General features: G+C 35.8%; 2 protein-coding genes across 2 annotated transcripts in view; both read right to left on the reverse strand.

Annotated features, from left to right (window-relative positions):
- Window positions 1-2,691, reverse strand: part of LOC107746406 (phospholipase D2-like) — a 24,887-nt gene extending 22,196 nt beyond the window's left edge. The window contains exon 1 of the mRNA XM_016560623.1: window positions 2,518-2,691. The gene's annotated coding sequence lies outside the window, so the exon portion shown is untranslated. The remainder of the gene's footprint in view (window positions 1-2,517) is intronic.
- Window positions 2,692-4,065: 1,374 nt separating this feature from the next.
- Window positions 4,066-11,880, reverse strand: part of LOC107746409 (acetylcholine receptor subunit gamma) — a 9,598-nt gene continuing 1,783 nt past the window's right edge. The window contains 9 exon segments of the mRNA XM_074560203.1: window positions 4,066-4,453; window positions 4,579-4,712; window positions 6,052-6,259; window positions 6,363-6,477; window positions 6,557-6,671; window positions 6,852-7,101; window positions 7,357-7,546; window positions 10,102-10,211; window positions 11,733-11,777. Coding sequence (XP_074416304.1) covers window positions 4,286-4,453; window positions 4,579-4,712; window positions 6,052-6,259; window positions 6,363-6,477; window positions 6,557-6,671; window positions 6,852-7,101; window positions 7,357-7,546; window positions 10,102-10,211; window positions 11,733-11,777 — 1,335 coding nt within the window. The 3' untranslated portion in view covers window positions 4,066-4,285.

An 11,880-nucleotide genomic window follows, 5' to 3' on the forward strand; every position in this document is an offset into this window, starting at 1 on the left:
CTACCCTTACCAAAAAGTAGTATACTTCAAGTTTATTTTAGTAAGTATACTTAGGCCTGTCACGATAACAACTTTTTGTTTTGCGATATATTGCCCCAGAAATAATTGCGATAAGTGATATTATTGTCATTTTAAAGACCATTTTATGCCACTGAATATACTGTATAATCATAATGTAACCGTATAATAATGCAAGAAGGACTTCACACTTCCAAATGACAACAAACTTTTAATTTTTAAGAATATTTAGATCATGGAAATAAAGTATCAAAATATTAGATACCTTAAAAAACTGAATAAATAGTAAATAAACATTTTCTAACAAAAAGTGCAAAGTAACAAGTAGAAAAAAAGAAAAATGCACAAAGAAATTTTTCCATCTACAGATTTTTTTCCTGACCTTCTTTTCTCTGTAAATGAAGGGTGCACACTATTGCTGAAAAACACAATCACTTCTTAGCAGTCAGATGTCCGTATGCACAAAGGCACAGGTCCCTAAACAAGACCATATCTGCAGATGAAACTTTGTTTGTAGAAGCACTTTTAAAATTTGAATGAGCACCTCATGACTACACCACATTATGTACGAGAAGCTGCAAAAGACACAGGCGCAAGTGGAATGTACAGAACGTGGTGGCATTAATTTTTAAGTAAATATAATGGGCGATATATTGCGTCACCAAAATTATTGAGGTCATGTACATATATTGCGTGATAAGTCAATATATTGATTATTGCGACAGGCATACTTTTCAACTATTAATACATTTTATTTAAAGTAAAGTATTAAAGTCATTATATATTTTTAGGATTTTTCAGATATAAATGTAGAAATGTGAATACTTATATTAAGCTAGGATGCATTACATTGATCAACATTGAAAAGTGATGGTAAGGACGTTTACATTGTTACAAAAGATTTCTCTTAAAAAAAAAATATGTTCATTGAACTTTATATTCATCAAAGAATCCTGAAAAAAATTATCAGTTTCACTAAAATATTAAGCAACACAACTGTCAGCATTGATAATAATAAGAAATGTTTCTTGAGCACCAAATCAGCAAATCAGAATTTCTGAAGAAACATGTGACACTGAAGATGAAAATTCTGAAAATTCAGCTTTGCCATCAGATGAATAAATTACATTTTAAAACATATTTAAATAGAAAACAGCTATTTTAAATTATAATATTTCACAATATTACTGTTTTTACTGTATTTTCGATATTTGATATACTGTATTTTCAATTAAACAAAGCTGTGCTGAGCATAAGAGACTTCCTTCAAAAACAAATTTTCCTGACCCCAAACCTTTGAATGGGACTGTGTTATAAATTCAAATATTAAACATCTGATATTAAGGAAGCGAACAGTAGGGTAGAGAGAGGGTATTAGAGGGCGTTGCACTGGCTGACTGTGCCCACTGTTGCCAGGCAACCAGGCTGCAGGTGAAACACTAGACACAGAGCTGGAAGAAAGAGAGGGAGATATTCAACACATCATAAATGTATAACAAGATAGCAGATCAAACAAATCATAAAACCTTGTATGAGTAAAATGATTTGACAGAGCATTTCACTCTTGAGATAATGCAGCTGTTTGCATTTGATGATTTCAACATTAGCAACTGTATTGCCTAGAAATGAAAACCACAGCTAAAATCACTTACTTAGAAGGAACTGCACCCAGGACTCAATAATCTTTGATTTCCTGAAACTCAATATTAGCCTGATAACAACCGTTGCAACCACAATTACATTTGTACATGACTGATATGTCAAATAAGTGATACTTGGAATGGAAATGTTTATGCCAGAATTGTGTATTTTTAAAAGGTGTGTATTAAATTCTGTTTCATTATTAGGTATTACCAAAGTCCCTTTAAGGTATTCTATATAGTCTTTGGTATTACTAGTAAAAATCAAACTCAAATGCTTGTCCTGGTTCACACATTGTTGAAAGTATTCCCCCCCTGTCCTGTGAGCACACACCTTTCTCTCTTTCGACACTTTCCCTCTTCAAAAATCTCTCCCAACCTGCTTCTATCTGTAACCCGGATGAGGCTGTCCGCTTGTTAATCCATCAACAGTCAAGAGGACGTGGGAATGAACAGGGTGGCCGTGTCTCAATATTAGTGCGCTGCCGAGCTAGTGGGCATCACGCGTTTACACACTTTATAGTGCACCAAATGCTATCTAGATAGATAACCCATTCGTTTTTGAGACAGAGTCGGTGTTTATGCATCAGTGGTTTTTATCAAGACCATTAACATTCCAGTCTCGTGTTTTTACGGGACACGTTTTCACTCGCGATTTAACACGAGACTCGGAAGGAAAATCTAGGTGCTTTAAAACAGCACAGATGTTTATAGCAATAAGAGGTGCCAATCAGTGTGTAAAGACAAGCGTGAGAAAGATATTTTACATTTCACTGTTAAAAATGTACGTGAAGCCTCATTTTCCGATGCGCCATGATAATACCTCTTTCTAATCAAGATTTTACTATATATTACTCACCACCAAGGAAACTGTCGCGATTAAGCGCTCGTCTGGCACCTTGTAGTTTCGTAGATTGTTATTTCCCAGTTAGACTCAAACTTCTGGATAATTTATCCCCCATCACAACTCCCAAGGCGTAAGTTTGCTGTTACATTCAACGTAGACAAACTTCTGAGGCCAAATTTACCGTAAAGCCCCGAGAATGGTCCGCAGTAAAAAATGAATACGTAAGTGCATATGCATCTAAATTTTACTTGCCGTTTCTGGCGCTTGTAAGAAAAAAAAGTGGTCCGTCTAGGGAAATATTTCATACACAGACACGCTCTATAATTCTTGGGCGATTTATTGAAGCAAATATAGCTGCATTTGTCTCTAGCGCAAACGTTCCATATCTCCACCGTAATTTGCGTAGAAGCGACGCGGTAAACCGCAGCACTGATAAGCAGCGTCTTATCACAAAATCCTCAGAGGCGATAAAGGAGCATCTGTACTTTTGAAACAGTTTATGAAAACTCAAACAACACACTGATAAAACCCACATCAGAGGATACACTCAGAGAGCGTGGACCACAGGAAGCAAACACGCGACAGAAACCTCTGGGTATGGCAGGAAATTAACACCTTCAGCGCAACAGTACAGGAAATGTAGGTCACTGTACAATTGAAAATATCACTTTTTGTTTGAACAATATACACTGTAAAATATTTTAATATAAAAACTATAAAGTCAGAGTGGTTACAAAATTCATTGTAATTTATAATTCCACTTTAAAAGCGATGAAGAAAATCAAGATGAAAGCTCATTAAGTAAAGTCAGTGCTACTGAAGCTCCATCATTATTCCCTAAATAGTACATAGGCTATTAGTAGCTGTAAGGACCTGTAGAACCTTTGAAAAGTTACCACGACAGTGACAACTTTTGTACCACTTTACCAAGTGTGGTAGCCAAGCTAAAAAAAGAATCAGATTTTTACCTTCATTATGCCAGTTATTTTATTTTCCTTCTTTGGTGCATATAGAAAAATCACAAAAGCACAATGCTTAATAAGGATTTAAAAATGTTCTTAAAAGCAGACATCAAACTTGTTTCTTGTGCGTTTGCACAGGATATTTTAAGACAGTGTGTGAATTAAGAATCCATTTATTCACTGCAAAGAAGCCACAATATTTTTTGTATATATAAAGAGTTTATAGTAAATAATAAACTTAATGCAAAATTGCATAAGTAAAATCAAAATAACATTTTACGACAAAGAGATACATAAGATAACATGGAACAAACAAAAATGAACATGCATCTCTATAATACTAATATTAAATACTACAGTGCAATCACTGTATAAAAAGTGGCTGATGTAACACACAACTGTAACGCATACTGTTACATTACAGTTTGATAACAGATGATAAACTGGTTTGGGGTATTACAAAATGCAGCCACAATGAACTAGAAAACCACTACATGGTCTGAAATAAGCTGAAACCACTAGTTTATTTATTCCTTATTATTTCACTAATTAATATTGTTTGCACAAATACAAGCAAAATGAACATTTCTGTAAAAATCCCCCTAGTGTAACTAGTGTGTAAAGTTGTTAACACATGCATGGACACCCATAGTCCTGACTCCCTAATATCAAATATAAGACAAGATCATGTAACAAGTCATACAATCCTGATCAAATCATGTGCAGCTTGTTGTACTCTAACTCCAGCTATATCACATAAGCAGACAAGAGCATGCTCTTTGCTAGTTCCTTCTTTCTTTTGGACAGAGTCTTCTTCTCTACTCAGGTAAGTACTTTTTGTTCTCCCAAGGAAATGGGTAATCAGGTGCCTGGTTGTAGTGACCCATAAGGAAGATGGCCACTGTGCCAACAGAGAATAGCAAGATGGCTGCCCAGAAACAAACCTTGTCAATCATCTTACCAATCAGCACCCAACTCTCCATCTCCTGAGAAAAAAGGAGGAATAACATGAGAAAAATAGATGAAGGTGGGAAAACAGTGTATGGGTGGAGATGACTGCACTGAGGATGTTTAGAAAAGTGTTATCTTGCTATGACACTCCTGCACTTACAGATCCAATGTCATTTTGCTGTTTAGTGGATTCAGCAATGAAGTTACAGGCATCCACACACTCTTTTATTTCTGGTGCTGTCTTTGCCAGACTCTTGTAGAGGTTTGCCGTACTGCTCACATCAATTTCATCCACTAGAGGGAGACATACACAAACACTTAAGAAAATACAATAAATTCAGGTATTATAAATGTAAACATAAAAAACAAAGTAGTACTTTTAAATGCCTAAATAATGCTAATGATTATGAGATTAATAAGTTAACATGCAAAATGCAAACATTCCAAAACACCTAAAGTAATAGTTCACCCCAAAATGAAAATATGCTAAAAATGGCCATTCAAGATGTAGATAAGTTTGTTTGTTCATCCAAACAGATTTGGAGAAATTTTGCATTAAATCACTTGCTCACCAATGGATTCTCTGCAGTGAATGGGTGCCGTCACAATGGGAGTTCAAACAGCAGATAAAATATCACAATAATGCACAAGTAATCCACACAACTCCAGTACAACAGTCAACATTTTGTGAAGTGTAAAGTTGTCATTAAGGCATCCATCATTAAGGCATTTTAACTATAAACTATCGCTTTTGGCCATAATCCATAATAATGCTTCGGAAATAAAAAGTTCATCCTCTGTTGACTTTCGCATCAAAATCCACCAACATATTGGTTTAGAACTGCTTTGGACTGTTTTGACTTGTAAACGGTGCTTGATCTGTGCATATTTCCCTCCTGATTCAAATGATTCAACAGTTTGAAGTTGATGAAAAACATCTTAATGTTGAATTTATTAAAAACGCAGTGAACATTTTCACTTCACAAGACATTAATTGATGGACTGGATTAATTGCGGATCATTGACATGTTTTTATCAGCTATTTTAACATCTTTCTGATGGCACCCATTCACTGCAGAAGATCCATTAGTAAGCAAGTGATATAATGCTAAATTTGAAGAAATAAACTCATCTACATCATGAATGGCGTTAACTTTCGCATCAAAATCCACCAACATATTGGTCTAGAACTGCTTTGGACTGTTTTGACTTGTAAACGGTGCTTGATCTGTGCATATTTCCCTCCTGATTCAAATGATTCAACAGTTTGAAGTTGATGAAAAACATCTTAATGTTGAATTTATTAAAAACGCAGTGAACATTTTCACTTCACAAGACATTAATTGATGGACTGGATTAATTGCGGATCATTGACATGTTTTTATCAGCTATTTTAACATCTTTCTGATGGCACCCATTCACTGCAGAAGATCCATTAGTAAGCAAGTGATATAATGCTAAATTTGAAGAAATAAACTCATCTACATCATGAATGGCCTGAAGGGGAGAAATGTTTTGACTGAACTATTATTTTAATTGTGCACCTCTCCTGATCCGACCACTGTAGTTCACAATACTCTTATATGTTATGAATGCTTTAGATACAGTAAGTGAATGTTTGAATTTGTGTTACCAATTGAGCGCATGAGTCCATGTCTCTCTCTCTGTTTATCAAACATCATCTCACTGCGTGGCTGTTTCAAAACATATTCTTCAGCCCTTTGCATCAGCCCAAACGAACTGCGCCGCCTCTCCCTCATTTCATACGCCCCACCTCCCGGCTCCTCCTCGTCCAGAAATGAGGTCATGCCAAGGAAACGAGGGACCACCTCGAGGAAAATCTAATGGGTATAAGAGTACAGTAAAAGAAGGACTACAGAATCAGAAGCTGTGCAATGATATTTAGAATTAGGAAATACATTAAGGACAAAAACTCAAACGCACATGTCTGATGGTGTGTGACATGTTGTGTGTACTAGGACTACGAAGGGAGAAGTTGAGGACAATGATGCAGTTGGTCACGATCAGTGTGGTCATACACATGACAAAGATTAAATACCTAAAATAAAACCAAGAAAAAGAGAAATTCGATTAAAACCAGTGAGACGGTTAAAAAATTAACACACAATGACACTCACTTGCCAATAAGAGGCACAGAAAGTGAGGTTTCTGGGATCTTCTGAGCGATCAGGAAGAGAAACACAGTCTGAGCCAACAGTACCGAAATGGACACAGTCAACTTCTGCCCTCCAGCTAAGAAACAGAAAGAAAGAGTGAGACAAAGACGTAGTGTGCAGAGTAAGACAGAGTGCAAGAAGAGAAATGACAGACAGAGGGAGTATTAACACTGTAAGACAAAGAGAATGGCATCTTAATATTTTAAGGCATACTGAACATTAACCTCAGAATGTCTGCACATGCACACGCAAACACCTTTTGCAGGTAGAAAAAAGGCCAGAACGACCAGAGAGGAGATGAGAGAGCAGGGAAGGATGATGTTGATTATGTAGAAGAGTGGTTTCCTCTGGATGATGAGGTTGAAATACACCTCTTGGTACTCCAGATCATCAGGAGAGTAGCGTGAGTTTGTCAGCTTACGAGCAGGCCGATGCTTGATTGCCCACTCCCCATTCTCTGTGAGGCCATGCGAGCATTAGAAGAAAGAGACATGTGAACTTTCCTCCTAGTATTAAATGTGATGTGCTGATTAGTTATGTTTTATATTCAAGACTATTTTTTATCATCAAGTTTTATATGTATTTTACTACATTACTCTCTATCGTATCTGTTTTGGATTCATTTTAATATACACAAGATAGTTTCAATCAAATTTTAAAAAGAAAAGAAAATATTATAATATAATAATATTATAATGTAATAAAAATAAATATAATTTTTATCTATAATCTTGTCATTAATCTCCATGAATCCATGAGACTTGCATTTAAACACAAATCTCACTCTGTGCCTACCTAAAGACTAGTGTGCAGTTTTGCCAGTCGAAAGGGAAGTAGGTGATCTCAATAGCACAGGTACTGCGGTAGATGGCAGGGGGAAGCCAGTACATGGAGCCATCACTCCTAATCAGCACATTAGCGTAATATGCCACATCAAACTTGCCATCAATGCTGTAAAGAGAGTGCAAAAGAGGTGATTATGCCATTATTGTAGTAACAGAGAGAATAAAATGGAAAATGTACTGTTGTACTGCTAACTCACTTGTTTTCCAAAACTATATCTGGTAGCCACACAGTGTTGTATGGCACACGGATCAGATCAATGCCGTGATACTCAGATGTATTCCACGCAAGACGGTAATCATGCCATTGCTGAAGAGCAGAAATGTGAAAGAAGGAAAGCAGGAATTAGCAGGACATAGAACAGAAAATGGAAACTATGTGAAGTGCAGAAAAAATACCGCATTAGCGAAGACATTTGTGTGAACAATGGAATGAACAAAAATTGAAGAGAGAAAATTGTAAAAAAAAAATAAATAAATAAAATATGGAGAGATGATGCAGATGAATAAGAAAACATAGCAGCGAATAGACATATGTATTCTTTAACCTCTTGTATTAACCCTTTTTAAAATATTTGACATTGAAATAAAAGATTTAGTTAAATGTGTAAGCAATCAGAGAACTTAAGTTCATTATTTCTTTGAAGCATCTTAGGGGCTGTCATGCAGTTTTTGCATCCTGCTGTGCTACTTTTCTATTGTTTTTCTATGTAAACACTTGTGAGATAGACGTCTGACTGGTGGCGGTGTGTTCATGTCTTATGCTTGAGCAGCACATGTTTAGAGTGCCATGCCTAGTTCAACTGTAAAAAAGCTCAACTTTTGACAAATTTTAAGTCAGCATGAAATGTTCTCTAAATGCACGATGGATTGAGTTTACTGTGAATGATTCTTCAAAATATCTTAACTTGAAGTTCAAGTGGAACATTAGACTTCTCTCTGCTAATGTCCACTTAAATTGATAGTTCACCCAAAAATGAAAATTCTGTCATTAATTACTCTTCATCTTCGGAACACAAATTAAGATATTTAGAATTAGGAAATACATTAAGGACAAAAACTCAAACGCACATGTCTGATGGTGTGTGACATGTTGTGTGTACTAGGACTACGAAGGGAGAAGTTGAGGACAATGATGCAGTTGGTCACGATCAGTGTGGTCATACACATGACAAAGATTAAATACCTAAAATAAAACCAAGAAAAAGAGAAATTCGATTAAAACCAGTGAGACGGTTAAAAAATTAACACACAATGACACTCACTTGCCAATAAGAGGCACAGAAAGTGAGGTTTCTGGGATCTTCTGAGCGATCAGGAAGAGAAACACAGTCTGAGCCAACAGTACCGAAATGGACACAGTCAACTTCTGCCCTCCAGCTAAGAAACAGAAAGAAAGAGTGAGACAAAGACGTAGTGTGCAGAGTAAGACAGATTGCAAGAAGAGAAATGACAGACAGAGGGAGTATTAACACTGTAAGACAAAGAGAATGGCATCTTAATATTTTAAGGCATACTGAACATTAACCTCAGAATGTCTGCACATGCACACGCAAACACCTTTTGCAGGTAGAAAAAAGGCCAGAACGACCAGAGAGGAGATGAGAGAGCAGGGAAGGATGATGTTGATTATGTAGAAGAGTGGTTTCCTCTGGATGATGAGGTTGAAATACACCTCTTGGTACTCCAGATCATCAGGAGAGTAGCGTGAGTTTGTCAGCTTACGAGCAGGCCGATGCTTGATTGCCCACTCCCCATTCTCTGTGAGGCCATGCGAGCATTAGAAGAAAGAGACATGTGAACTTTCCTCCTAGTATTAAATGTGATGTGCTGATTAGTTATGTTTTATATTCAAGACTATTTTTTATCATCAAGTTTTATATGTATTTTACTACATTACTCTCTATCGTATCTGTTTTGGATTCATTTTATGGTTGTTTAGAATTTTTGTTTATGTTGGCGATAGTCCCTTGTGCTAACCAAGGCTGCACTTATTTGATAAAAAATACAGTAAAAACATAAATATCGTGAGATATTATCAAAATTTAGGGTAACTGTTTTCTTTTTTAATATATTTTGAAATGTAATTTATCTCTGTGATAAAGCTGAATTTTCAGCAGCCATCACTCCAGTCTTCAGTGTCACATGATTCTTCAGAAATCATTTTAATATGCTAATTTGCTGCTGAAGAAACATTTCTGATTATTATCAGTTTTGAAAACAGTTGTGCTGCTTAATATTTATGTGGAAACCGTGAGATATTTTTATTTTTTGATAAATAGAAAGTTCAAAAGAACAGCATAAATATATTACAATATTATAAATGTCTTCACAGGCACTTTTGATCAAATTAATCTGTCCATGCTGAAAAAATTCCCCCAAAATGTGTGTGTGTGTGTGTGCGCTCGCGCGCGCGTGTGTGTGTGTGTGTGTGTGTGGAAAAATAAATAGTAAAGTGTGTGAACATGGCACCTGTGAAGGCCTCAGGGTCAATGTCCACCCACTCAATAGGCTTTCCTGTATCTGCATCTTCTGCCAATACCATATCAATTTCTTTTGCACTGTATGTCTGAGACCTGCGGGTGTAAAATGATATATATATATGTATATATATATATATATATAGAATAAAATGGAAAATGTACTGTTGTACTGCTAACTCACTTGTTTTCCAAAACTATATCTGGTAGCCACACAGTGTTGTATGGCACACGGATCAGATCAATGCCGTGATACTCAGATGTATTCCACGCAAGACGGTAATCATGCCATTGCTGAAGAGCAGAAATGTGAAAGAAGGAAAGCAGGAATTAGCAGGACATAGAACAGAAAATGGAAACTATGTGAAGTGCAGAAAAAATACCGCATTAGCGAAGACATTTGTGTGAACAATGGAATGAACAAAAATTGAAGAGAGAAAATTGTAAAAAAAAAATAAATAAATAAATAAAATATGGAGAGATGATGCAGATGAATAAGAAAACATAGCAGCGAATAGACATATGTATTCTTTAACCTCTTGTATTAACCCTTTTTAAAATATTTGACATTGAAATAAAAGATTTAGTTAAATGTGTAAGCAATCAGAGAACTTAAGTTCATTATTTCTTTGAAGCATCTTAGGGGCTGTCATGCAGTTTTTGCATCCTGCTGTGCTACTTTTCTATTGTTTTTCTATGTAAACACTTGTGAGATAGACGTCTGACTGGTGGCGGTGTGTTCATGTCTTATGCTTGAGCAGCACATGTTTAGAGTGCCATGCCTAGTTCAACTGTAAAAAAGCTCAACTTTTGACAAATTTTAAGTCAGCATGAAATGTTCTCTAAATGCACGATGGATTGAGTTTACTGTGAATGATTCTTCAAAATATCTTAACTTGAAGTTCAAGTGGAACATTAGACTTCTCTCTGCTAATGTCCACTTAAATTGATAGTTCACCCAAAAATGAAAATTCTGTCATTAATTACTCTTCATCTTCGGAACACAAATTAAGGATATTTTATATTTTTGATAAAAGCTCTCTGACCCTTCATAGACAGCAAGGGTACTACCACAGTCAAGGCACAGAAACGTAGTAAGGACATTGTTAAAATAATCCATGTGACATCAGTGGTTTAACTGTAATTTTATTAAACTACGAGAATACTTTTTGTGCACAAAGAAAACAAAAATAATGACTTTATTCAATGATTTCTTCTCTCCTAGGACAGTCCTCCGCCATTATCTAGAGAGTACCACGACGCTTGCCCATGCATTCTTCTGCTTGTAAACAAGGCGCAATGTGTTCTACGTCAACAGCAGCGTGCGCATGCATCGTGGTATTCTCCATAATGGTGGAGGACTGTCCCGGGAGAGAAGAAATTGTTGAATATTACAATAATAGAAAAAGTTATTTTTGTTTTTGCGCACAAAAAGTATACTTGTAGTTTCATAAAATTACAGTTAAACCACACAGATTTAATCAAAAATATCTTAATTTGTGTTCCGAAGATGAATGAAGGTCTAACAGGTTTGGAACGACATGAGGGTGAGTAATTAATGACAGAATTTTAATTTTTGGGTGAACTATCCCTTTGAACTCTGCCCCTTTCTAACAACTGACTGCAATATTACATTCAGATCGGCCTCCATCCAATCAACAAATGATGGGCAGAAAGAAAAGGTACCAGCCCTACATTTTTCCATAGTCTATAATTTGTTTTACTCAGATGTAGATCAAAATATGAAAAAAAGATCTGTTACACTGCAACACATTTTGTGTGAACGGCCCCTGGGAGGTCGTGTAAGATACTCACAATCTCAATCCAAACATTTGTAGTTAAAGTCTCCTCTTTTTCATTCTGTTCAGGAAGAGAAAGTTTCCAAATATACAAATCTGAATAAATAATTGGATAATACACACACACACACACACACACATATACATATATATATATATATATA

This window comes from Sinocyclocheilus rhinocerous, unplaced genomic scaffold, assembly GCF_001515625.1.
Source record: "Sinocyclocheilus rhinocerous isolate Xijiao unplaced genomic scaffold, SAMN03320098_v1.1 scaffold77, whole genome shotgun sequence".
NCBI classification, from domain to species: Eukaryota; Metazoa; Chordata; class Actinopteri; order Cypriniformes; family Cyprinidae; genus Sinocyclocheilus; species Sinocyclocheilus rhinocerous.